General features: G+C 40.5%; 5 protein-coding genes across 7 annotated transcripts; 2 read left to right on the top strand and 3 right to left on the bottom strand.

Moving 5' to 3' along the window:
* Positions 1-31: 31 nt before the first annotated feature.
* On the bottom strand, positions 32-6,749 carry LOC120420777 (evolutionarily conserved signaling intermediate in Toll pathway, mitochondrial). Of its 2 annotated transcripts, XM_039583889.2 has the most exons (3): positions 6,627-6,749; positions 5,650-6,544; positions 32-380 (listed from the first exon to the last, which is right to left on the bottom strand). In XM_039583889.2, the coding sequence occupies exons 2-3, from the start codon at positions 6,530-6,532 to the stop codon at positions 76-78; spliced, it is 1,188 nt and encodes a 395-aa protein (XP_039439823.1). In that variant the 5' UTR covers positions 6,533-6,544; positions 6,627-6,749; the 3' UTR covers positions 32-75. The 2 variants fall into 2 exon arrangements, with proteins under 2 accessions (XP_039439823.1, XP_039439822.1); XM_039583888.2 differs by lacking the exon at positions 6,627-6,749 and having other exon boundaries at positions 5,650-6,559.
* Positions 6,696-8,126, top strand: LOC120420776 (RNA-binding region-containing protein 3). The gene has a single exon (XM_039583887.2). The coding sequence runs from the start codon at positions 6,696-6,698 to the stop codon at positions 7,953-7,955; it is 1,260 nt and encodes a 419-aa protein (XP_039439821.1). The 3' UTR covers positions 7,956-8,126.
* LOC120420774 (S-phase kinase-associated protein 2) lies at positions 8,035-17,280 on the top strand. Of its 2 annotated transcripts, none has more exons than XM_039583883.2 (4): positions 8,035-8,173; positions 15,637-16,586; positions 16,650-16,809; positions 16,869-17,280. In XM_039583883.2, exons 1-4 carry the CDS (start codon positions 8,115-8,117, stop codon positions 17,053-17,055), a joined length of 1,356 nt encoding a protein of 451 aa, XP_039439817.1. In that variant the 5' UTR covers positions 8,035-8,114; the 3' UTR covers positions 17,056-17,280. The 2 variants fall into 2 exon arrangements, with proteins under 2 accessions (XP_039439817.1, XP_039439818.1); XM_039583884.2 differs by lacking the exon at positions 8,035-8,173 and adding an exon at positions 15,433-15,570.
* LOC120420775 (protein cereblon-like) lies at positions 17,063-20,566 on the bottom strand. The gene is made up of 3 exons (XM_039583886.2): positions 20,371-20,566; positions 19,420-20,294; positions 17,063-17,753 (listed from the first exon to the last, which is right to left on the bottom strand). The coding sequence occupies exons 1-3, from the start codon at positions 20,423-20,425 to the stop codon at positions 17,403-17,405; spliced, it is 1,281 nt and encodes a 426-aa protein (XP_039439820.1). The 5' UTR covers positions 20,426-20,566; the 3' UTR covers positions 17,063-17,402.
* Positions 20,567-20,674: 108 nt separating this feature from the next.
* On the bottom strand, positions 20,675-25,489 carry LOC120420773 (protein cereblon-like). Its single transcript, XM_039583882.2, has 3 exons — positions 24,987-25,489; positions 24,011-24,922; positions 20,675-21,233 (listed from the first exon to the last, which is right to left on the bottom strand). Exons 1-3 carry the CDS (start codon positions 25,374-25,376, stop codon positions 20,835-20,837), a joined length of 1,701 nt encoding a protein of 566 aa, XP_039439816.1. The 5' UTR covers positions 25,377-25,489; the 3' UTR covers positions 20,675-20,834.
* Between the last annotated feature and the right edge of the window lie 1,882 nt (positions 25,490-27,371).

Genomic DNA, 27,371 nt, shown 5'->3' with positions numbered 1-27,371 from the left:
CAAATAAAAATGAATTTCAACTAAACAAACATTCGTGGTCAACAAATTTATATATTTCTCCTAAAAATATCCCCCTCACGACGACCCAATCTGCTGTCCCTCCTCGCTGGAGGCGGCCACCTTGAGCTGGTCGGGCACGTTCGAGGTAAATTTGAACAGCACCGGCATCTGGGCCAGACACGGATTGCCGTGGCGTTCGAGCAGGCGAACCCACGACAGCAGCGAGTCCTTGGTGGACGAACCGGTGCAGCAGATGGCAAAGATGGTACCGTCCTCCTGTTCGTGGACGGAGCGCCGGAAGCCGACCTGGTGCGCTTTGGGCGGCTGATGGGTGTGCGTCATTCCGATGCCCACGAACGGCATGCGCAGGTTGCGGACGTCTGCGAAAGATGTTTGAAGTTATTTATCATTTTTATTGCAAGTTTCGATCAACAAGTGCTCTTCGTTAAAAAAAATAAAAATAAATATCAACATTTAAAATTTTTAAAATAATAAAAATTCATAATTTACAAATATCACAGATAAAAAATTCCAAGAATTTCAAAACATAGGCATTTTAAAAAAATATATGAAACATTTAAGTAATTGGACCTAAAATTCCGCTTAAAATAATCTACGTTTTTAGTTTTCAATGTTTTTATTCTGTTTGTAATATTATATTTATTTTTTTGAACTTTTTATATGTTTTGTACTTTATGTAATTCAGTATTTTTTGTATTGTTTAACTTTTGATATTTGTGTAATTTCTGAACCGTAAACATTTTTAGTTAATTAGAAATTAAATATAAATTATTTATGTTTATTTTTTTTATTTTGTTTTATAGTGTTAGATTTTGTACAATTTTAGTAATGTTAAAAATCTGCATTCTGCATTTTTTAATTTGCATCTGCATCTTATATATAAAAAAAATTTCGACGGTTTTGTTCGAACGTGCATCAGTTGATAACGGAAAGTCGGATCGGAGCGCTCTTTGCTGCGTTGGGTTCGTATAATCCCAAGGAAGGTTTTTACGCTAATTAGTTGACACTTTGGCCACCCTGGAACCGATTCCGGAAAATCTCCAGATTGTATGGGAAAAGCTTCGTACAATCAAATTTTGATCACAGGAGGCTGAATAAGCAAAAAATCAAAAAACGTCAACAAACGAAGAAAAGGCAGAACGAAGTTTGTCGGGTAAGGCTTTTTTTATATTTTGTGCTTTTGGCCCTTCTCTTTCAAAAACTGGCCGTCAAATTAGTGGGCAAAACAATTATAAGATTGACTTCTGAAGACGACTCACAATCCAGAGGTAACCGGTTCGAATCCCGAGGCGGGCGCAAAAATTCTTAGTGTAAAATTGCGAAAAAAAAATTTCCTTCGTCCCCTGATGTTTCGGGATGATTTTTAACGAGGTTGGGCGACATAAACATTGAAAAATATTTGTAACGGCCTAAATAGGTACACCGTTATTTTGGATTTTTTCTGTATTACGATTTTTTGTACTATTGATAGTTTTACTTTTTTTTCTGGTGTAATTTTGTGATTTTGTGTGTATTTAGTGGTTTTGGATTTTAAAATTTTGTTCTTGAGGATTTTTGTATGTTTTTAAATTTGTGTAGTTGAGGATTTTGTTTTTATTCTTTTTTATATATTAGGTATTTTTGTGGGAGATCGAAGCAATCCGTGCGCGTGACCGGACGTAACTTTTTCGTGCTGTCATTTTTCAAACCCTAATTTTTTTGTTTCAAAAATCATAAAGTTAGTGGAAATACGGATATTTTGCTGGTAAATCTGTTGGTGGCCAGTGAAAGCCATAGCGGTGAAAGATCTTCGTGGATGACGAACAGGAAAATGGGATTGCGGAAAATAAAGGCAGATTAACAGCAGCGGGTGAACACCACTAAGTTGCCATCGATTTCAACGTCCTGAGGTTCTAGTCCCGATGCTCCAGATAATCTTCCAGGATGGGTACAACTCACCAACTCCAGCATCCCTGAAGACTAAACTGAAAAACAGGAAGTTTTTGGCTGTTTTGGTGGTGTACCAGTTTTGTTTCTGGTTGTTCAGCAAATCAAGGCCAGAATTCCTTGAAGATTCAAGTGACATGTCAAGATCGACGATGCCGGAGTCGGAGCTTCTCAATTTGGTGAGATCTTTCCTATATAAATATCAAAATTGACTTTCACTAACTCTAACATCCATTCATTTCAATAAAGACAACTACGCCATTTTACTATATACGCGGTAGGGTGTTCCCTTGGTCGTTCGCTGTGAGTTGTGGATTGCCTGCTTCTCTAATGAAGGTTCGACTGAGGGGGCATGCTTATTAATTTCTCGTCGCTCCATACCCTCAGTGACGTGATGGGAACAAGGGCGTCTATGCAAAGTGTCCCTACACCCGCTACAAATTTCCGGCGCTTGGGGAGGGAAGAGGGCAACCATTTTGTTTTATGCGCCGGTTTTTGTAGCACTAAAATTCGTGCAAAAAAACTTATGCACGTGGGTGTACAGATTACGGAGTAAAAGATGATCGAATTGTTCACCTAGCGCTCACATGTGTTTCAGGACCAAGTTGCCTGCGGGTATGGGGATCATACATACATACATACATACATTTTATATATTAGGTATTTTTGTGATTTGTTATAAATGTTCATATTTTTGAATTCAGTAAACTTTTGATTTTTGATTTTTTTACAATACAGTCCAGACTTGATTGTCCGAAGCCTCGATTATCCGAAGCCTCATCCGAAGTTCCGATTATCCGAAGTTCGATTATCCGAAGGTTTGTAAGGGACTTCGGATAATCGAATCACGACCAAAAAAAAAACGTTTTTTTTTTGTTCTTGATTTAAATATCAAATTCAAGTTCTGCGACCCCATTTTAGTCAAATTTGAATAGTTGATTGCCTTTTAAATAATAAAATGCATTTTTTAATATTTCGTAGCCGCCATATTGGTCGCCATATTGGATGTAAAAAAATTAAATCACTTTAGCATAGTTTAGGGATCATACTTCAGCTCAACAATCAATCATTAGACAACGAAATAAATATTTTTTTTCGTGATTCGATTATCCGAAATGAAATTTTTCCGAGGCATTGGGATAATCGAATCTGGACTGTATTTTGTGTTTTTTTTTTCATAATTTGGATTTTTTGCAATTTTTATATTTTTGTATTTTGTTTCATTTTTAGTTTTATGTGATTATCAATTATTATTTTTTTGTTTCGTTTCATTTGTTTTGTTTATTTTTGGTAAGTTTTCATTTTAGTTTGTTTTTATTTGTAATTTTTGATTTCTTTAATGATTTAAAATGTTTTGCTTTTTTCGACTTTTTTGTTATTTTGGATTTTTTGTTATTTTAATTTTTGTTTATTCTGCTGATTTTTGTATTTTTTTGTTTTTTTTTATCTGTTATAATTATAAATTTATTTGAGCATTTTGCATTTGTTTTTATATTTGTTGCACTGTACTATTTGTAATTTTGATTTCATTTTTATTTTTGAAATTAAGTTTGATTTTTTTTTTTGTTATTATGAATTGTAGGATTTTTTTCTATAACTTTTGTTCAATTTATATTTTTTGTATGTCTGTGCTAGAGCGTCCAATTTCCCGTCCCGGGAATTCCCGGGATTTCCCGAAAAAAAATATTTCCCGTTTCCCGGGAAATTTGTGAATTTCCCGGGAATTCCCGAAATTCAAGCGGAAGTATACATTTTCTTAAATTTTTGGAACTATTTTTTGAACTTGCTCTGAAAAAAAAATAAATGAACAAACTCAACATGATTTTGTTCAATTAAATGTATTGTTTGGTTTATATATAATTAATCAGATTATCACAAATTATGATATCAGAATTATTTCTGATAATATTAATTTTTGAAGCAACTGGGAATAGATCTTGCTTAATGAGTATTACATTATTACAATTAGGTAAGCTTTTAACAGATTAAAGTTATTTCATCAAAAGAATATTAACTCCTTACCTCCAAATAAAAATGGAGATTATTTTACGTTTTTGTTTACCATGATCAAATGAGATTAAAATCGAATTTGTGCAAAAATAATTAATTCAATTGGTTGAATACCTAGTACTGAAGAAACTGGTGCAACTACAGGTGTTAGAGGGTTAAATGTGAAAAAATAGAAGACTTTTTGTGGAATAATGATGTTAATATAGCGTATAATTTAAATCATGTTGCATAATAATACAAAAAAAATCATTAAAAAATTACTTTCTATTGTTTGTTCTCAAAAAATGCAAAAATATATTCAAAGCTTGCTTCAAATATTTGAAAACATTGGGTTGATTAGAGTAAAACCAACACTAAAAAGCTTTACCATTTGTTCAAAAGCTGAAACCAGTATTTGTCATGAAAAACATAATTTCTGCATGTTTTTTTTTCTCATATCAATAAACTGGTCACAGAGGCAAGTTTAAAATTTCTCATCAAAAAATACCAAAATACATTTTCTTATAGTTAAATGATTTTTTACATGCATTCAAGCTGTTAATTGATCTTCGCACTTATTTAAACCATTATTAATGATGTCCTATACAATTTTGTTGCATAATATTAATTAAAACCAAGATCATTACCATTTTCAATAAAATTTAAAATTTCCCGGGAATTCCCGGGATTTCCCGGGAAATTGGCTGAAAATTTCCCGTTTCCCGGGAAATTTGTAACCCCGGGAAATTGGACGCTCTCTGTGCTTTGAATTTAGTAATTTAGCTTTTTTTCTTCAAATTTGCGTAATACTTACAGCATTTAAAATTTGGAAAATTTGTATTTTAGTATTTCAAGAAGTTTTCTTAAGAAGCTATTACACTACGGCAAACAAACAAACAAACTCGCAATTTTTGAAAGTTTGCCTGCTTTGTTTGTTTGCCTGGATTTGTTTGTACAAACGTTGGCGTTTGGCAAACTGTCAAACACGAAAAAGTGCGAGTTTGTTTGCGATAGTGTAATAGCTCCTTTACATTTTTATGTTTTTATTTTTTTTAATTTTTATCCAATTTTTTTACAATTTGTTGTTGTTATTGCTTTTTTGTAATTTTTAAAGTCTTTCGTAATTTGTAATTCTTTTGATATTTTGAATATTTCAATTTTAGATTTTTTTTTAATCGCACTACTTTTTTGTAAACTCTGTAACTTTAGTTCAGTTTATATTTGTTGTATGTCTGTAAATTTTATTTTGTTTTATTCTTTAATTCTGTTTTTTATAGCTTTTGTTAATTTAGTAATTTTGTTTTTTGAGCTTTTGTATTTTTATGTAATTTTTCATTTCTTTATATTTTGTGTTTTTTAAAATAATATTTTGTTCATTTTTTATATTAATTTTTGTTTTGTTTTCATAGTTTTTGTATCTTCTGCTTTATATTTTTTTTGGCAAACAGTTATTTTCATACGAATAATTTTATTTTTGCAATTTGGCTTTAGACATTTATTATGTTCACAGAAGGTTAAATACCGTTTAAAAAAAAAACAGATCACAATATTTTAATCTACGATCGTCGATCAAATGCTTAGATCGCTGATATCAATATAAAGATAAGTGATCTGAATGTAACAATCGTAATATTTAGATTCTCGATCAAACTGGATAACAATCACTTCAAAAAGTAAAAAAAAAGTTATTTATTTTGTTTCAAGATTACATACCATCCTGATCTTCATCATCCTGCGGCGCTGGAGGATTCGATTCACTCTTCAGCAGAAAATAGTTGATCGATCTGTTTCGCAACCAGATCACAAACGGTCCCTCGATAAACACCGGCTTTTGCTGATGTCGAGCCAGCAGTTCCGACTGTTCCGAGCTCTGTCCACTGACGATCCACGTTTGATCCAACGCGTCCGCGACGTCCTTCGTGTCGAACAGCGAAATCTGCGACAGCAAATCAACCGAACACATCCGTTCGATGGCCAGTTTCGCCAAGTCTAGCGACTCATCCGGCACCGGGTTCGGCAGTGGCCACGGGGAGAGGTTCTTAAACTTTGGCATCCAATACATCATGCGCCAATACTTTCGCACCGGATGACCCTTCTTGCCAAACACGTTGATCAGCATCGATTCCATCTCGTAGTCCGGCATCACGCCGTTGTCCTCCATCTGCTCAAGCAGATCGATGATGACCTGCTGCTGGCGGGGGTAGTGCATAAATTCCGCTTGGAAGATATTGGTCGGAATGAACTTGCCCTTCGGCATCACGTTGATCAACGCCTTGTAAACCTCCAAATCCCGCTGCACGCCAAACTCCTCCATGTGCTTCAGGGCTGCGTAGATAAACTCGACGTGATTTCTCCGGTGGACACTCCGGCCTTCGAAAACCTTCACCATGTCGATGTATGTCCGTTTGTCTTTCTGCGAAACATGCTCAAACAGCTCCGTCCGGAGCATCAGCTTCGTTTCCGGCTTCCTCTTGCTTCCCTCGCCTTCATCCTCTTCGGGTGGTGGTGGTGGCTGCTTTGTGGAACTGCTACACGACCGGATTCCAACCCGCGCTAACCGGTAAACGGTTCCGATTTGTTGCCTAACCAGCATCATCTCAAAACAAAACTGAGGGGCTTTCATGTTTTGACAGCGAGAACTGTCAGTGTGGTGTGGGTGGGAGTGTAACGCCACCCCCACGCAAACTCACCACTCGTAAACAAATGCCGCGAAATCAGCTGTTGGCGCTGTTTACGGTCCGCGTTCAGTTCCGGTGAAAATGGTCCAGTTTATCGCGCGCGGCTTCCCCCGATCCTTCAACGAAGCGGACATCTCCGAACTGTTGGCCCACTTTGGCATTCACGAAACCAAGTTCAGCAAACGGCGTGGCAAAATAAGCGCGATTTTAACCGTCCGGAACCCGGCTATTGCGGACAGTGTTCTGTCCCGGTTGCACCAGCTTCAAGTTGGAGGAGCTAGACTATCTGTCGAACATTATAATCGGCGTACGGAGCAGGATGAAGACGCGCTTCCCGCGACGAAAACCGTACGCGAATCCGCGCAGGAACTCAGCAATTACGTCCGGGCATTGCACGCGGTCCACCCGGTTGATTTCAACCATCCACCGCCGCCGTACCTTAAGTATCGATACCCTAAGCCGACACGGGACATTCTTGACAATATCTGCGCCACGCTTGAGTCGGTTCCCAAGTTTTACGTTCAAGTGTTGCACCTAATGAACCGGATGAATCTGCCTCCTCCTTTTACGAATAAGGACTTGAAACCACGAGAGGGCACTCGTAAGGATGCTGCCCAACAAACGGATCTCACTATGATTGCGGAATCGCTGCTAGCTGAGGGCGAGTCCGAACTGGAATCGGACGATGAATCGATGCCGAAGGTTCCTCGGAAAGGCAAAATCTTGCTAAACAGAAATCGATTCAAGCCATACATAAAACCCGTGATCACTCCAAACGTAACCAAAGTCAAACCCAGCCCAACGGAGCTCTTCGAGCAGCCAAAACCGAAACCAATCGCCGCCATCACCATTCACATCCCGGAGCAACTCCCGACTCCAGTGCCAACAGTCGTCACCCCGGAACAAGAACCTCCGCCAACCCAGCAAGAACCATCACCACCCTCAGCTTCCATGTCCGAGCAGGACCTCCTCGCGAACCGCGTTCCCCCGGACCAGCTGGCCGACCTCCCGGTCTTCAAAAACTACACCCCGGGCGCCCCCTCCAACAAGCTGTACATCAAGAACCTCGCCAAAACCGTCACCGAGCAAGATCTAACCCAAATCTACGCCCTCTTCACCAGTCCCGGCCGCGCCGACATCCAGATCAAGCTGATGCAAAGTGGCCGCATGAAGGGCCAGGCGTTCGTTACCTTTTCCTACGCCTACTCGGAAGATCTGGACGGGCTGGGAGAAATGCCCATCGAACGGGCACGCCGCCTCACGAACGGGTTTATTTTGCGCGACAAGCCGATGGTGGTGTGCTACGGCAGGCAGGAGAAAGCGGCGACAGCAGCAGAGTGAATTGCGTCGTTTGAATGGGGTTTTGAATGCAAATAAGTGCGTCGCGCAGCGCGGATGACGAAATTCGGTGACTAAAATTAAAAGAGTTTTGCAGGCGAACTGCGTTGTGAGGCTTAATAAACGTGTGTGCTCATAATAATTGTAAATTATATTCGTGTTATGGATTACAAGAGAAAAGAACGATTTAAGGACGAAAATGATGACATAATCCGTGCAAGGTATGTACATTTAAGGAATTCGAAGTGGAATTCAGAGCTTTAAAAATATTATTGCCTAAAGGCAGACTTCGATCTCAATATTCGCCAAAAATGTATATTTCAACCAAAATTTTATTTATAAAGCATAGAGAAGAACTTTTAAAATTTTAGAAAATATCAAGGATATAAGTTTTACTAGTTTTATGTGATTTTGCGGGTTTTTTTTAAGTGTCAACTTTGGTTTTTTTTCCACCATTTTGTATATTTTGAGCAAAAAAAATTTTTTTTTTCTGTAATTTGTGTAATGCCTTTAAGACCTCTACGCATTTTTGAACAATTCTAGATTAAATTTTCAAAACAACCTATCCCTCATGGGTTTCCTATGCAGATAGGACCTTTTGAAAATTTAATCGAGAATTCAAATGGTGATGGTATTATTATATAGGGGCAGAATGGTCCGCCTAAGTAAAATGTACCGAAAACCTTACAAAAACTTACAAATTTATGAATCCAGTGTAGTAGGCTGATGCTTTGGGATGTTCCCTTCAATGTTGTATACTTGGTTGATAAATATTTCCAGCTTAAAACTATTTTTGATGCAATTTTAAAAAATGTGTTTTTCGACTACTTTTTCCAGAGTGCGGGGCAGAATTGGCCACCTTAGTAAACAAGTGATTTCGTCTAATACAACGTCGAAGGGTGATAATATATGACTTAAGTAACCTTTCCAATATAGTTTGCATGAAGTTTGATCACTTTTATAAAAATAGTCACTTAACAAAACAAACATTTTTAAAAATAATGTGAATATGTCGAAATAAGACACTATTTTTACAAATAAGCGTCAAAACAATTAAAAAATCAACTAATGTTGCATTATACGTGATTTGTGAAGCTTCCAGGAGTGAAATTATCCATTTAGCTCAAATTTCGCAAGTTTTGATTGCTTTTATAAGGCAGGAAAAGGGTGGTCCATTCTGCCCCCAAGTGGAATTCAATTTAACACTTCCACCACCAAGCCTCTAAATGATTTGAAGGTTCCGTTGTTGTTTGCTTACCTTTGTAATAGCTCCTGGTAACATTATAAACATTGAACTTTTTCAAACAATCTAACTTTCGAGAAAGCTTATTTAAGAACCTCGAAATAAACAACATTTTCTCGGTTTTTCAAAAATTTACATTTTTGCTCATAATTCGAAAAATACAATGAATTCAAACGTCGTTTTCGGTTTGGTGATGTTATTTGACGTCCTTTATAAGACCCTTGCCTTACAATTGGTCTAAATTAAGGCTACCAACTGTACGGATTTTTTCCTTACCATACGGATTTTCGACCCTCTTCGCGGATTTTTAACAGGCCGGTATTTTTGTAGGGAATTTTTCGCATACTACGGATTTGTACGGAATTTTTACAACTTTTTAAACATTGGATTGCTTTTTTTTATTTGGTCAAAGCTTTTGTTAACTAGACATTTTTATTTTTATTTTACTGAGAGTTTGATTTGAAAAGGGAGAGTTTTCCGGGTTTTCCTCAATTTAAACTTAATTATCAATAAGTCTAGAGTTTTTTTTAAAAGGTCCTATAAACTATTGACTTTCATATGTTGATAGGACCTTTTAAAAAAATCTCGAATTGTTTTTTTAGAAATTCCTTACTAAATATATTTATCCATTAAAAGATCCAAAGGCCATCTAAAACTTGTGAAAACCTTTGAACATTTGAATTAACAAATCTAGAGTTTTTTAAAGGTCCTATAAACTGTTGTGTTTCACATGTTATAGGACCTTTTCAATATTTTTTTTTGGATATGTGTTCGTGAAAATACTTAGAACGATATTATTCGTTAAAGCAAACATGACATTTCGTAAACTCGTATCGTAGGCACTCTGATAGCATTTTGTGAAATTTGTTAGCTGAAAACAACACAGTTTTAAATTTTTAATTCTCCAATTTAATTTAATTTAATTTATATAAATAATTCCTTGACAGTTTTTGTTATACCATGTTGTCATATTGGCATAGTGTACGGATTTTTGCTCAGCAAGAGTTGGTAGCCTTAGTCTAAATCCATTCTAAAGCCCAAAACCAAGGGTGGCCCATTCTGCCCCCATGGTCCATTCTGCCCCCACTGCCCCTAGTAGCAAATCTGAATAACAAGCAGAGATATGAAAAAGTGTCTGTAAAAACATGAAAGGAACTAAAAAGGCAAAAGAAAATGATAGGATGGTGGAATAAGCCAAAAACTACCTATCTGAAAACAAGATAAATGCAAATTACAATACAAAAAAATTATTTAAAAAAAACAAGAGAAATAATGTTTTTTTTTATAAAACAAAAACTGTTAAATATGATCTCATGAATACGGAAAAGCATAGATCTAGGGTTTTTCAAATCGGAAAATGAGATAAAATTTCAGGAGAAAAATATAGTTGTAAATTCATTTTAACAGCAACAGAATTGTTTTTTTTTTGGCGCTTCATTCGTATTTGTGATTTGTGTTTTTTTTTTGTTTTCTTAAGTAGCCATTACACTACCGCAAACAAACAAACAAACAAACTCGCACTTTTTCGTGTTTGACAGTTTGCCAAACTCGCAAACATGGCAAAATGTTAAATAAAAAAAACATGGCAAAATGAATGCAGGCTGACGTTTGTACAAACAAATCCAGGCAAACTGGCAAACTGTCAAAAAGTGCTTGTTTGTTTGCCGTAGTGTAATAGCTCCTTTATTCTCAAAATTGAGCAAAATATTTTTATTTAATTTTGAGATAAGTTTTTTTTTCATTTTTAGATTTAAAAAAATTAAGTCCCGCATATTTTTATCGCTTTGATGAAAAATATTCAAAAAATGCTATTGCAAATTTCAATCGCAATTTTTCTATCCACGATTGAGATTTCCCGATTGTAAGTCGGTCTTCAATAAAGTGTTGAACAGAAGTCAAACGCGTGTTTCGCTAACCTCAAATCACAACACTTAAATTACTGCTTTAAAATCCATTAAATCTAATATTCTAAAAAAAATCTTTTTCTTCTAAATTTTTGCAACATTTGGGGAAATATGCCCATTTTAAGCCTAATAAGCGGACATGATTGAATGATGCTGGATAATCTAGATTTTTCCTTGAAATTCACTAAAACCACGTACACCAACGAGTAGAGCAACTTTTTGTGAACATTTCTGTTTATTTTCACTTTTATTAAAAGTTATGCTATTCCTTTTACAAGCATTTAAAAAAAATATTTCAAAAATGCATTATAATCAGTCGATTGCATTGGGCCACGCCCATTTTTCTATTTTCAGCTTAGTCCTTTTTTTTTCCAGCGCTCTTTTGGGTCTGCTTAGTGCTGCCAAAATTGATGAAATTTTAAGCGAACACTCACGAAAAGTAGCATTTATAGCGAAAGTTTCGGCAGCACTTGCTCACTCCAACAGGCGCTGCACCAGCATGTTGGTGGCCACCCTTTGTTCTTTATTTGCCTTCGCTCCTCGCTTGGTTTTCTTCAGCCTTCGATTGGAATGGGTATTCAAAATTGAAACGTTAGAAGACTTAGCGCGTTTGTGTTTTTGATGGCGCTTGCTAATTATTTACATTTTTCGGGATTATTTTTCAAGTCAGTGACTAAGTAATGGCCGAGCTCCTGTGGTCTAATGGTTACAGGTTTCGCTTTACGAGCGGAAGGTCGTGGTTTCAAACCCACATGGCTCGGCACATCCTTTGTAATTTGTAATTTGTTGTTTTATTGGTTACGATAGCCTGTTAGTATAAACTGTGCATCAGGTCAAGGATTGTATCATATCGATTGATTACTGTAGGATCCAAAATAAAATTCAACAAATCAAAACTGAACTTAAGTTAATCCTGATTTAAAACTAAACGTTTGACAGCACTCTTAAAAGTAGGCATGGTGGGTTTCTGCTTCACTTCCAGAGGCAGGTTATTCCAGCAAGACGCTCCCGCCACCAGGACACTTTTTCCACTGGTTGTCGTATGCCTCGGGATGATGAGTGACCGCGTTCGCTGCTGTTGTCCGTGTGTCAGATGTTCCAGGATGTACTCAGGCAGATTGCCATCATACCCCCGCTTGATGAAGCAACATGTCCGGAGGTGGTAGTTCGACGGCAGGTCGTGTCCCAGGATGGTACTTCTGACGGCCGCAGTTGTATCCCGCCTTCGGAGGCGATAAACAAAACGCACCGCCGACTTAAAGCAGCGATGAAGTTGGTCTTTGAGTGACGCCGAGAGCCCATGATAGTACACTACATCACAGTACGTAAAAATAGGTACCACCACGGCTTGAACCAACTTCCGGCGCGTGGCTGTTGATAGTACTGGTGTGAAGCGACGCAACGTTCGGAGTGTATTGAACGCCTTTTGGACCACGGTGTTGACCTGGTGTTTCCACGTCATGTTGTGGTCGAACTGCAGTCCCAGGTTTGTAACCGTGTCCAACAGCGGCACTACCACTCCGTCGAAGACGATGTCCGTCTGCGGCTCAACTCTTCCCGTCTTGTTGAAGATGATGGCCTGAGTCTTCTTCGGGTTAGGATGCAGGCTGTTCCCGGCGGCCCACCGCGTTATCGCATCGAGGTCTTCGTTAACGGTTCTTATCAATTCGTCGACCTCCGAGATTGGACCAGACAGATATATCTGTAGGTCGTCGGCATACAGTTGATACTTGCATTTGAGAGTCGCCGGCAAACTGTTAATGTAGAGACTGAACAGCAGCGCACTCAAACACGAGCCTTGTGGAGTGCCATCAACTACCTCTCTCATAGCCGAAGTTCCGTTTCCGCTTCGTACTGCTTGTTGCCGTTGTCCCAGAAATGACGAAACTAGCCGACATGCTGTTTCAGAGAACCGGAACTCTTCGTTAAGCTTCGCTGCGAGTAATCGGTGATCGACACAATTAAATGCCAACGAGAAATCGACCAGCACCATCACAGTGCAGCGATTGGAATCCAGGTTACTGTAGATGTCGTGGGTCACTTTTGCCAAAGCCGTTGTGGTTCCAAAACCCTTCCTATACCCCGATTGGTTTCGCGCCAGCAGGGGAGCGTCGGGGTTATCAAGATGTTCGGTTATTTGGTTCAGCAAAATCTTCTCCAAAACCTTGGAAACTGCCGGAAGGACACTAATGGGGCGAAAGTCCTTGGGTTGGATAGGGTTGGACGTTTTTGGGATGGGTGTTATGATGGCCGTTTTCCACTGCACCGGAAATGCTTGGGAGTCGATTATGGCGTTGAACAGATGCGCTAGGACCGGGAGGACGAAGGGGCACAGCAGCTTCACAAACGATATTGGTATACCGTCCGAACCAGTGGCGTTCGTTTGAATCTCGAAAAGTTTGCGGCAGACTTCATCAACGTTCGTGTGACGGAAGCCGAACTCGGCTGCCCCGTGGTCAGTAGCTGTCCTGTGGTTTGGTTCGCCCAGAGCGTTCCGTTGAACCCCGGCTCCCAGTTGTCGGTGACCCTCAGCAAAAAAACGGTTGAGCTCATCTGCGTCAATCTCGTTGGTGGATGCGTTCTGCTTCGAAGAGTTGTGGACTCCCTCTCGACGAAGATTGGACCAAAGCTTTTTCGCCGGTAGATCTTGACCAAAGTGCAATTCTCCATACCGCTTTTTTGCTTCCGAAATTAGAGCACTGGCGCGGTCACGTTTTAGCGTGTAATCCAGCCACTGGTTATCCCCGCGGCGCCGGTTCGGGTTGCGAGAGTAAAGCTTGAAAGCAAGATCTCTCAACTCTACAGCTTGCTTGATCGGCCTCGTGATCCAGGGGGTGCGCTCGTCGCGAACAGTGATGTTGCGTTCGGGAGCGTGTACGTTCAATAGGTTGGTCAGCTCGGCGGTCAGCCTCGACGTTTTCTTCAATGAAGAACCGTCGGAAGTCTTTGGCTTCGAAGTCTGCTTGCAGCTGGACTTGGTCGATGTTCCTGAAGCTCCGTGCACGGACTGTTCTCCTTGCGGGCCTTGGTACTTTGATGTCCGCAATCAAAAAGACGACTTCGTGGTCCGAGATGTTGCTTGCAGAGGTCGCTTTTGCCTTCTTGATGTGTTGGGGACAATCGGTGATCAACAGATCAATGGTAGTCGAGGACGTGTCTGTGATTCGGGTGGGACCAGTAGGTAGGACCACCAAGTTGAACGTCGAGTTGATCCTCTTCAGTGCGGTCAGGTTCGTGGAGGGCGGGTTAGCGTCAACGTTGATGTTAAAATCCCCGACGATGAACGTCCGGTCGAAACCATAGTCGAGCATTTCGAGCAAAACCTTTTCGTAGTGCTGACTAAACGTTTGATTTGAACACACGGGGTTGTAGAAAACGGCTACTCCGAGGTTCAGCTCACCGATCTTGATTTGGACCACCATGTACTCTACTCTTGATGCGATCGGGAGAGAGATGTCGTGGGAAGACGTGATCCTTTCCCTTGTACTCTTCACTTGCATAAGGACCAACTGTTCTCTGTATAATTGCCCTACAGAGCTCCACGGCCCGATCGCAAAAAGTGCTTTGAAGGGACGAGTTTTTCAGAAACCACAACTTAAGGGCTAGCTGGGTATAAGTAAACGTAAAATGTGCACTTCGGTTCTAGCGATACATTTGGACAGTACAGAGTGGAAAAGGCAGAGCCAAAGAGGATTGAAAAAACATTCAAACTCTTCGGCGGCGAAGTTACGGCAGTGGATCGCTCGACACACTCGCTCAACAATAGCGTGTGTGCGTGTCCCATCTGCCTAATAACAGAAGAAGCCTTTGTGATTCTATAAATAGAATTGCAAGTCCGCAATAGATCTAATTCCTGGTCGCAGTGGATAGTGGCATCAAACAAAAAGAAGTAATGGTCAAAAGAACATGTTGCCGGTAGTTGGAAGCAATTTTATATCTTAAGCGCTTTGAAATCGTTAGCGCAAGTGAAAAGATATTGATGGCGACTTTCGTTAAGCAGTTAACCTCTGATCTTGCGTGTGGATGTGTGTGCCACCAAAATGATGAGAAATGGTCTTGCAAAATAGAAATTATGATCAAAAGTGCATTTAATTTGATCTTCTTGGCCAGTAAATGGCATAAATTTGCATGCTTACTCGAGGCGGTGCTGTTGCTGGTAAGTTTATAGCCTAAATAGTATTTTTAGAGCTTTAATCGAGCATCAAACTCTCCATATGACGAAGATAGGTCTTTGATTAGAAAGGGTATACAATAAAATTAATAAAAACAAAATAAAAATTAACTGCTTTTAATAAACATCATGCTCCCATCCCACCCCTCTTGCCCTCAGGGCGTTACGCAGTGGTGAATTTTAAATTTAGGGTGGTGAATTCCTCCCAGCACGCGAAACTTCAGCTCAAAGCGTAAACGTCAAACCAGCGGGCGCGCCATTACTTTGTTTTCATTCCCTTCGAGGTTCGCTTCGTCGCGGGTAAAATCCGATTTCTCCTGCTTCAAACGTAAAAAAGACCTGATTTTTCCGCAAATTCGTACCCAGCAAGTGTTTCCGGTTCGACGTGCGCTGCCCGACCTCCCTCGGACCAAACGACCTCGCCGCACTTGGACTGGGTGTGCTGCCTGTCTCCGATTCCGACGAGAAAGAGGTGCCGAAAATGTCCAACAAGGGCCGCAGTCCGCTCGCCAACGTGTCCAACCAGACGCCACAGGTGGTGGTGCAGGCAGGCGCCGGAACGTCGGTGGCTAGTGGTGGTGGGATGCAGCAGGCCGATGCCAACCTGAGGAAATACATCAGCATTTTGAACGACGAGCGGTTCTTTCTGTACCGGAGGCGCAACACCAAGCAGAACCTGGGGGAGGATTATTTTGGCCGGTTGTCGGACGAGATGATCCTGCAGGTGTTCCGCTGGCTGCCGAAGAAGGCGCTGATGCGGTGCAGTCAAGTCTCGAAGCGGTTCAGCCAGGTTTCGTTGGATGAGACGTTGTGGACGCGGTTGGATTTGTCGTGCCGATCGATGCGGGCGGGTGCGCTTGGCAGTGTCATTTCGAGGGGGACCGTGATACTGAGGTTGGCACAGGCTCATGTGTCTTATCCGGTGTTTTTGCCGGAGAGTGTGGAGTGTGGCTTTCAGACGAAACTTCAATTTCTGGACTTGAGTATGTGTTCGATCGAGCCGGAAGCTTTGGTGGAGCTGCTTTCCCGGTGCCGGTCCCTGCGCAAACTTAGCCTGGAGAATGTGGCCGTGGATGCGAGCTGCTGCCGGGAGATTGGTTGTAACGAGAATCTGGAGGCGCTTAACCTTACCATGACCACCGGACTGGACAGCTTCGGCGTGACGACGCTGGCGAAGAAGCTCACAAAGCTGCACAGTCTGAACATATCGTGGACGCATCTGTCCCGCCAGGCCGTCGAGGCCCTCGTCACGCACGTCACACCGAGCTTGCTGCGGCTCAACGTGGCCGGCTGCCGGCAAACGCTCAACGATGCTGGTGAGTTTGCTACCTGGTAAATTGTTTTTGCAAGTTAGAGTAACAATTTGAACATCTTTTCAGCCCTCGAAAAGCTAGTCGCTCGCTGTCCGGACCTGCTCGAGCTCGATCTCTCCGACTGCACCCAGCTCACCTCCGAGGCCATCACGATCGTGTGCAAACTCAAAAAGCTCGAGTACCTGTCGCTGTCCCGCTGCTACAACATTAGCGTGACGTCCTATCTGTGAGATTCTTCTATTTTCCTTGCCAAGATCCGCAATCTTAACCAACGTCTTCTTGCAGCCAACTCAGCGACCTGCACTCGCTGCTCTTCCTGGACGTTTTCGGGCTCCTCTCGGAGCAGGCCATCACGATGCTGCAGACGTCGTTCCCGGGCGTCGGCATCAACAAATTCATCCACAGCTCGGTGGCGCGGCCAACGGTTGGCACGAGGCGCACATCGATCTGGGGCCTGAGGACACGAGACTGAAGGGGGATTTCGACGATACTGAAGTGTTGTGGATCGTCGTTAAATTTATCTTTAATGGTTTTTTTTTTCTTTCTTTTCTATTGTTTTCTTTCGCTTTGAACGAAATTGTAAATCAAGAATTCTCTCGTGAGCGAATATAAAGAGTTAGACTTTTAAGTTTTCGCAAGCAAAACCTTTATTATTACTCTCCGCAATCCCTTTTATAAACTGGAAAACCAAAATCAACAGGATAATAGATCGTCACAATAAACAATACTCTCTGTTCCCAGTTTCGTCCTCGGTAGGGCCGTCCGCCCAGCAGTCTCGAATAGTCTCTCCTTCAGTCCATCTCAACCCTCCCCTCCACCCTATTCCTCCACCTTCCGATCCGACGCCACCCGGATGGCTTTCCCACACAGACCGTAAAACTTCCTCGGCTTGTAGCCGCGCTTGGTCGCCACAAACTTCCACCCCACGTGGCTGTTGCACCCGTTGCAGACCGCAATCTGCCACGCGTAGCCCGGGAACCAGCTGAAATCCTTCGAGCCCTTGGTCGTCGTGCGTGTCGTCTTCGCGATCGTCCGGTACACGGTCAGCGTTTCGTGCACAAAGCCCGACGGGTTGCAGTAGCTGCCGGCGACGCCCTGCTTGGACATGGCGAACATGTCCACGTAGTTGGCGATCCGGCGGTCGCACTTTTTGCAGCAGAAGCCGCAGGTCTGTGGGAGGATCAATTAAATTTCTTTAGCTTGATAAAAAAAAAACAATTTTGCAAAAAAAAACATTTTGGCGATGTCAAAATAAACTTTTCTAAATATGTTTGATCTAATACAAATGACGACATTCATATTTTTAGATCACGAAAAAATTGGACGAAATCGTCAGATTTGTCCAATCTCCCAACGATTATTGATCTAATTACATTGCAAAAAAAATGTTTCAATTGAAATTACAAAATTGAATTCATTTCAGATCAATTCAGAAATTTTAGTAAAAAGAAATAAACATACAAAATTCTTCAAACTGAGAAAAATAAAAAGACAATAACACTTAAGTCGACGCCAACATTTCAAAAAGCATCATGTACAAACCATGCGTTTTGAGAAAAACGCATTTGAATGTTGAGCATCCATTTTCAATTCCCATTTTAATATAAAAGCAAAATAAGATGTTCTAATGATAACAAACGATGAAAAACGTTGCTTTTATTGATACTTGATCATCCAAATTCAATAAAACATTATTTTCGTCGTTTTATTTGAGAAAAACAAACATAACTCCTTTTGAAATCACCAACGACGATATCACCCTGCTGTCATTGAGGGGGACGCTTTGTTATGATTCGTTTTTCTTCGCCTAATGTACATGGCGCTTTGTTCATGTTGCTTTTTTTTCCTCACGAGGTTTATGTAGTCTTTTGTTTGACAGGTTGACAGGGCTATATAAACAGGGACTGCTGATGGCAGAGATTTTGTTTATGTTGCTTTTTTTTAAATCATGATTAAACAGACTTTACTGAAGTAACTTTTGCTCATTTTTGGTGGAGAGGTAGCTTATTAGGAGTACTTTCAGAATATGCAATAACCCAGAAAGTGTCAAAATGTACATGATGCCTTTTGAAATGTTACCGTCGGTTTTTCACTTAAGGGTACACAGCAATCAAGGAAATTGTTGTCTTCTTGTTCTAAAATTGTCGAACTCACGGACCCAATCCTGGAATAATTTTATTGTAAAAATTAACAATTTTTGTTTTAAATCTTTTGGAAAATAGTAGCTCAGGAGATGAATAAAACATTAAAACGATAGTTCGTTTTAATATTTTATTCATCATACTAAAATGTCTGTAACAAAAATCTAAGTGCAAACGCTCTGGTTGATCTGCAGCGTTAATTAAAGTTTTGTTTTGTAAGATACTAAAATTTTCAAATAATACTATATTTTTAAAATACCATATTTTTCATTGAAATTTGAGTATTTTACAAAAAAAATCTCCAATTAAGTGAAAATTTATAGAAAAATTTCAATTCGTTTGATACCCATATCGCAAATAATGAGAATTAGAGCATTTTCGGTAAAATACGTATTTTGTGAAAATTTTAGTATTTTACAAAAAAAAAAAATCTCAACCAGTGGGTACCTTTTTACACAGAGCTCACACTCACTGATCATAATCTTAAATTGTTAAAAAAAATAAACATGATAGTTTTGAATAAGTGTTCTGGCGCTTGTTACAAGCAAATTTTTTGGACTAATCAGGTCAAAGGCTTAAAAAATATTAAGTAGCTTTTGGACAGAAAACTGCACGGTTCAAATCGAAACTTTTTTTTCCAGAATAACCAAATTAATTAGAAAATCCGCTTGTAAGATAATCAATTTCCTACTCACAAAATCCAGTATACTGTTCACAATCAGCATCCGCGCGAGCACCGAGTTCGTAAAAAACATCTCCTTCCGGTCCGCCTCGCTCAACGGAATGTTCCGGGCAAGCCAAAAGGACAGCGCAGCGGGATCATCCTCACCACCACCTTCATCCTTCATCGCCGGCGCCGACTCAATCTGTAGAAAGTGCAAAAACCGTCGCACCTTGAACATCACCTCGTCCGAACCGTACTGGTCGTACACGAATTTGGGCCACACGGTGAACTGCGCCGCTTGGAGTCGATTCCTGGGGTTAATTTTGGTTAGGTTTGCCGCGCAGAGCGCGGTTAGCGGGTCGGCGAGCAGGACTTCCGGGAGGATTTTAACCTGGGCGTAGTAATGGGCTCGACCTGCTTCGCGCTGGATGGACTTGGTGAGGGCTCCGTCGGCGTGGGGAACCAGCTCGAATCGCTGCACGGCTTTGGTTTTGAGCACGATGACCGACTCGCGGTCGTCCTTTTCGCAGACCTGGCAGATGACGCCGTAGATTTTCTTCCGGTGGGGGTGTTCCCAGAATACGAGTCCGATGCGGTTGCTTTCGGTGCGTCCGTCGGGGCCGAGCAGGGAGTTGGTCAGGATGAGGGGGATGGTTTCGCCGGGGTAGACGATCGAGTGGTGGCCGCTGATGGGGATCGTGTGGATTGAGTTGGGTTCGAGGAGTTGGAGGCCGCCGACGCGTTCCAGCTTGCCCAGGTAGCTGTGCTCCGAGGGGAGTTGGATGTTGTAGGTCAGCTTGAAGCGGGCGGTTGGGCGGTCGTGGGATGGTCCGGCTAAAGGTACGGCGACCTCGTGATTGTTGGCCGACGCGCGGCGACGATTCATCAACTCGACAATTTCATCGTCTGTGGAAAATTAATTGCGTATTACTTTTCAAGTTAACTGGAGGGGAAGGTAAATTTCGAGGTGGTGGCCACTTACCCTGGTCTCGGTGCCAGCACGAAAGGTTGGCGTAGAACCGTCGAAAGCACATCATGATGCCGCTAGGTCACTTTTTGCAAGTCCATGAAAATTGGGAACGATGCAAATTTTCACTCTTGTAGCAACAAAGACTATATTTGAAACCGGTACAGAGTGGGGAAGATTTTGACAAAGCTCAACTCTTGAAGTGCATTCCAACTACTGAACGTTGAGAAAATCGAACTCTTACTGCCACAACATTTAGTCACGACGGCGCATGCCCCGGCGGAATCGTTCACAACTCTCATTGCCAAAACACTTCCAGAACTTGATGCGTACAGGTTTATTGAACCAATCTTTGCAGGACAAAGCCAAACCGAGTACGAATATAATATTATGTATAAAGCGCGCGGGATTGCAACTTGAATCTCACCGAAGAAAAAAAAAACACGTCTCAAACAAAACTCAACTAAGACAAATATAAACTATTCGCGAGCATCTTGGAAGATTTCCTCCTCCTCCTCATCATCACCACCCCCACCCTGTTCCTCCTCCTCCTCCTGCACGACCACCATCTCATTGCCGCCGTCGTCCGACTCCGTGTCGTCGTCGTCGTCCATGACGTCATTGTACCACGGCCGGAACAGCTCCAGCGGAAGTCGCTGCCGCTGCTGTTCCGGATCGTCCGAATCGCCGGCGTGGTGTCGTGGCTGTTGTTGTCCGTCCTCCTCTGCATCGTCTGTCGCGTCCTCCTCCTCGCCAACTCGGTTGACCGACTTGACCTGGATGCTGTTGCCGGAGAGGCCGTAGAAGCTCTTGGGAAGGTAGTTCTTTTTCGTGGCCACAAACTTCCAGCCCAGGTGGTTGCGGCAGTTGGAGCACAGCTGGAAGTGGACAGAGCGGATTAGAGTTGTAGGGGAATTGGATATATTTTCAATTAGGGTGGCTACTTAAAAGCTATTTTTAGATTTTCGACCTTTTCTTATTATTTTGCATGAAATTCTTCAAATCATTGAACTTTTAAAAATTTCGATTTCTATCTTTGCCAAAATTGTAGTTTTCGTCAAATCTTACATTTTGTTTTGTTTTTTTTTTTTGTTTTTTTACCAAAATTTTCGTAATTAAAAGACGCAATTTTTGGTACCATAACATCTATAGGTCATCGCTGAAATTTTAAAGTTATCGCAGTTTTAGTGAAAAAAGTCGATTTTTTCCCATTTTCGTCATTTTCCCATTTTTGCGCGTGGCTCGTCGAAAAATCCAGTTTTTATTTTCAAAAAATCGTATCTCAGAGTATTGAAAACATAACTTCACCATTTTTTGATATGTTATGTGAAATTTTCCGAGGAATCCGATAAAAATATTTTCAGACATAGGCTCTTTGGTCCCGAGACCTTCAAAACAGCATTTTAAGTTTTCATACGACCTTTTTCAAATGTTAAGCTGGATTTTTGAAACTTCTTACTATTTTTCCCAAATAGCCAAACTAATCACCTTTCTTTTGCGTCTAAGCCTAAAATCGGATAAAATGGCAAGGAGATATGACTTTTTGAAAAAAGTGTTTTTTGCGAAAATCGACGAAAATTGCCATTTTTCGAACCACCCTAACACGGCGTAGGTCACCCTAATGGCCAAACAAAAAAACACGGGTCTAATTATTTCGGCCAAGGATCCCCCAGAAATTTTTTTCCAATCATGCTGTTTTCGTGGGTGTTCGGGTGCTTTAGAGCAACTCTCCCATCTGGCGATTTGGCAACCCTGCGCATTTGACAGTTCGCGCGCAAGAGGCTCATTCTCATTCATCACTCAAACGAAACGGACGCAAATAAACAAATAGTTTAGTTTAGTTTGTAAACGCGGTCTTTTCTTTTCCTCCGGGATCTCGCGCGTTCCGTCGGCCCAGTCCAAGGTCCAAACAGAGGGGAATTGCTTTATAGCTTGTAAAGGACTTCAATTCTGGAATTAAAACAAATTACAGCTTAACAAAACTTAAGAGAAAAATAGAATTTAAGAATCTAAAATTTTCTACTTAACTTCAGTATTTTAGGTTTAAAACATCAGATTTTATTTAACGTAATATGTAGCTATAATTTAAAAAAAAAATTATAATTTTTGTATTTAACATCAAGATTTAAGAACATTTCAAGAGTTTTTTAATAGGTCCTATAACAATTTGAAAAACAATAGTTTATAGGAGCTCTAAAAAAACTCTAGGTTTGAAGTTTAAAATAATAGTATTCAAGAATACATTTTTTTTTAATTATCAGCTTAATAAATGTTAGAATTTTAGAATTTCAGAATACTTTTTTTTCAATTAGCATTCTTAATTTTTTGCTTCGAACATGATTTAAATGGAAAAAAAAAGATTCGATATTAAATTTAAGAATTTAAAAACATATAATTCTGATAGATTTTTGAGAGACTCCACATCTAAAGTTTTATTTTTCTTCAGTTTAAAAAATTGAAATAAATGTTCAAAAATTTAGATTTTTGGATTTTTTGAATTTCAAAATCCAAACATAATAAATTTAAAATAATGATTTAGAAATTTAAGATTTTTTTTATATGAAAAAAATATAATGTTTGAAATTCGGAACATGAACATAAAAATTGATTTTGTAATTTTAAAACATCATTTCAAAATTCTACATTTTTCTCAAATTTAAAAAATCGAAGAAAATAAAAAAAAATCTTAAAAAAACAGTAATTAGTGTTTTTTTATTTTTAAATTTGTTAGTTTAGAGATTCAAAAAAAAAAATCTAAAATCATCAAAATTGCAGAATTTAAGAATTTTTAGATTAAGTAAATTAAAAAAATAAAGAAATTTTTAAGGTTTAAAATCCTAACATATTTTTACTTAAGAATATTAAAAATCTTAAATTTAAAATAAAAAAAATTTGGAATTTCAGAAGCTTAAAATTGAGCAAATTTGTATGGTTTCAAAAGAATTTTAGAATCTCCCAGATTTCAGATTTTAAAATTTCGGAATTTGATTTGTACATAAAAAATATGAATTTCATAATTTCAATATTTACAATTTTAGAATTGTACAGTTGTAAAATTTTAAAATTCCAGATTTATTAGAGTTACACAATTTAAAAATTTAACACTAAAAAAATCCTTTTACATAAATATTTTTGATTCTGAAAAGAATTTAGTATCTCGGAATTTGTAAATTTTACTATTTTTAAATTCGAGTTTTAGTGTTTGCCTTATTTTTTTTTATTTTGAATTTGAATTTACTTTGAATACTCAAATTAATTTTTAAATTGATTTTTCAAATTCTGCAGAGCTCAATAATTTTAGCGATGATATTATTTTTAAGTTTTGTTTTTTTTTGTTGTTGAAGAAAATTGTTTTGAGAAAATCTGGAGTTTTTTTTGAAAAGGTCCAATAAACCAAATTTTCATTTTTTACTTTTTGGGTGTTTTTTAATACCCTTGACTCAAGGCGGTTTCAAAAACACCCAAAAAGCAAAAACTGGAAATTTGGTTTATTGGACCTTTTTTATAAAAAAAACTCCAGAAATGTTCTTTTCTTCATTTTTCAAAAAGCTTCGAAGGTTTGTAGATGTTTTTAAATGTTTTGTGCTTTTTGAAGAAAATTGCAAATTCCTTACATTTTACCAACTTGAGTGGCCACCCTGGTTTAACCACTTACCGTAATCTGCCACGAGTAGCCCGGGAACCAGCTAAACTCCGTCGACGGCCGCTCCGTCGTGAAGGTCGAATTCTCGCGCGTTTTGTAAATCGTAAGCGTTTCGTGCACGAATCCGGACGGGTTGCAGTAGCTCGTCTGGACGCCCTGCTTCGACATGGCGAAGAGGTCATTGTAGCTTCCGATTTCGTTCGAGCAGCGCTTGCACATAAAGTAGCACATTTGATCGAGCGATTTGTTGATGATCATCATCCGGCTGATGACGGCGTCCGCTTCGTAGATCTTCTTCCGGTCGTTCTCGTCGATGGGGATGTTCCGGGCCAGCCAGAAGGACAGCTTCACCGGATCGCTCGGCACGTTCTCGATTTTGAGCAAAGCCAGGTATCGATCTACCTTCGTAAGCACCTCGTCCGTTCCGTACAGATCGTAGACGAACTTTGGCCACGGAACCGTTCGCGAGAGGAAGGACTTGAACCGTTGCGCGGACTCTGCGCTGTTGCTGACCGCGTGGCGCATCATCAGATTCGAACAGCTGCTAATCAACGGATCGGGAAGAATAATTTCCGGCAGGATCAGCACATCGGCCCGTCTGCCGGCGAGATGTCGCACCGTGCGGAACCTTTGCTGGGCTATGGTCTTCAGCACGATCGACCCGCTGGAGGCGTTCAACTCACCGCGCTCAAAAACTTGGCAGGTCACACCGTAGACGTACTTGTCCGAGATTACGTTCCGAAAGACCAGCCCAAACTTGACGCCGTCCGACGGATCGGTACAATTGAGCGTCGCCGCGTTTATGATCATTGGAACGACCTCACCCGGGAACACAATCGAGTTGTGGCTGCACACCGGAAGTCGATAGATTTTGCCCGGTTCCATGTAATCCACGCCCTCAACCCGTTCCAGCTTGCCAAGATACTGAAAAGAGAAGAATAAAACCACATTGAAATCAACCTCCCCCTCAATAACCTTCCCAACTCACGGCATGTTCCGTCGGCAGTTCCGTGTTGTAAATCTCCGCCGCGGCCTGCTGCTGCTCCCTGGCCGTAATATAATCGTCAAATAGTCGATCCGCGTCGGAATCATCCAGCCCATTCTCGGACGAGTTGGTCGACCGCGTATCCGTATCGTCGTCGTTGTCGTCATCACCGTCCTCCTCCATCCCACCAGCGTCATCCTGAACGGCCGCGTCCGGGGAAGCTGGCGAATCCTGGTCCTCTTCCTCCTCTGCGTCTTGCTCAATCGAGGCTTGAACCTGGCCTAGCCTTCCGAGGCGTTCGACGTGGCCAGCGTCCCGTTCGGGAGCAGCGGCGGGTACCGCGGATGGTGCCGCCTCGACCGGATCATCGGCGGCAGGTTCATCGTTTTCCATCGTTGGTGGAAGGACCGGATTTTCTCTTTTTGCTGCGATTTTTCGCCAGCCAGCAGCACTTTTCTTCTGCGACTACGTTGTTGACGCTTTTTCACTCCTTTGTTTTTGTTTTTCTGGTGCCAGAGTGACAGTTGGAGAAGGTTGATGGGTAGGGTAGGTGGACCAATAATGAAGATACTTGGGAAAATATGAACGATTTACTTGAAAAATATGAACGATTTACTTGAAAAATAAGATTTTTGAAGAATTTAAGAATAACACAGTCCAACAAGATTTTGTCTCTAAGACGAGTATATGTGTTCCTAGTAGAATTTTGCCTGCTGAATCCGAATCCGGGTCCAGAATTGCTCCAAATGGTCCCAATTTTGAGATACACCCGTTTGAAATGTTAGTTTAGGCCAAAATAAGCTACTTTGTTGACTATTTTACAAAAGAACTATTGAATAAACAATTAAACCAATACATGTATCTTAAAGTTCACGTTTTTCTCTTTCTGAAACACCCCTGGTTTTTAAAATTTGATTATTTCTACGCATATTTATAGCCATTTTAAAATTATATTTTCAGTTGGTTCTCATTGAAGTTTTTCCAACTTGCATGCAAGTCAAATTCTAATTTTAAAATGGCTATAAATATGCGTAGAAACAATCAAATTTTAAAAACCAGGGGTGTTTCAGAAAGGGGAAAACGTGAACTTTAAGATGCATGTATTGGTTTAGTTGTTTATTCAATAGTTCTTTTGTAAAATAGTCAACAAAGTAGCTAATTATGGCCTAAACTAACATTTCAAACGGGTGTATCTCAAAATTGGGACCATTTGGAGCAATTCTGGACTCGGATTCGGATTCAGCAGGCAAAAATCTACTAGGAACACATATTCTCGTCTCAGAGACAAGAAACATTTGATTTTTTGTTGAACTGTGTAATTTGCGAAGAGATACAAAAATACATATTATTTTAAAGACAAAATCGGTTCGACAGAAAAGTTGTGCTACCATGTCTGATGTATTCCATAAGAAATCGCACTTTTTCAGTTTTGCAAACAGCTGGATAACGTGAACAATGAAGAATAATTAAATAATACTAAATAAATAAAATGAAAAAATAATTTGACTAAGTTGCGCGCAGAATGTGTACGAGCGAGCAGCGAACGGTTGGGAGCGAGAAGTTCCGGAAGTAACGGAAATGAATGCATCCCCTAAACTTAAGTCTGATCTACAACGGGAAACTTGCAGGATCGCAGACGCAACGTTGAACAATGTTGCGATTTATTTATTTGGACACCAACAGGCTCGGGCCCCAATGGTGTTTTACCTTACAAACTAATACATAAATTAACGTCTAAAGAACAACAAGAATTTCCTTTTGATAACATCACGAGACAAGTTAAAATCGAACAAAGAAGCGACAAAATTAAACGCCCGGTGTAGCCCTGTCAGTGCACTGTACATTGCATAATTTGTTTGACGGATAGGGACACGTAGGAATGGGGAGTTCCGAAAAGTCCGAATGGGGGCGAAAATGTTCAATCCACGGAGAATGGCCGGACACTGCACTCTCGAGGTCAAAACGTCGGCAACTAGGAGTGATCGGCACACATTTCGTCGTACTGCTAGCGTGTCCAGGTTGATCAGCTCACAGCGACTTTCGTAGCTGGGCAGTCGGAAGGGATCCCGCCAGGGTAGAGATCGAAGGGCATATCGGATGAACCTTCGCTGCACACTCTCGATTCGCGCTACGCTGTTCTCGTAGTACGGACTCCACACAGAACAGCAGTATTCTAGTGTGGAACGGACCAACGCACAATAAAGTGCCTTCAAACAGTAGATGTCAGTAAAGTTTTTGGCTGTACGGAAGACAAAACCAAGTTGCCGCGATGCTTTGGAGACGATGTAGGAGATGTGCTGCTTGTATGTCAGCTCCGTGTCGAGGAGCACACCCAGGTCCTTAACGCAGTTCTCACGAGGAATTGAAGTGCCGCAAATCTGGTACTCG

Source organism: Culex pipiens, chromosome 1, assembly GCF_016801865.2.
Source record: "Culex pipiens pallens isolate TS chromosome 1, TS_CPP_V2, whole genome shotgun sequence".
In the NCBI taxonomy this organism is placed as follows: domain Eukaryota; kingdom Metazoa; phylum Arthropoda; class Insecta; order Diptera; family Culicidae; genus Culex; species Culex pipiens.
The sequence above is the reverse complement of the archived record's forward strand: the minus strand, read 5'-3'. Positions and strand labels throughout refer to the sequence as shown.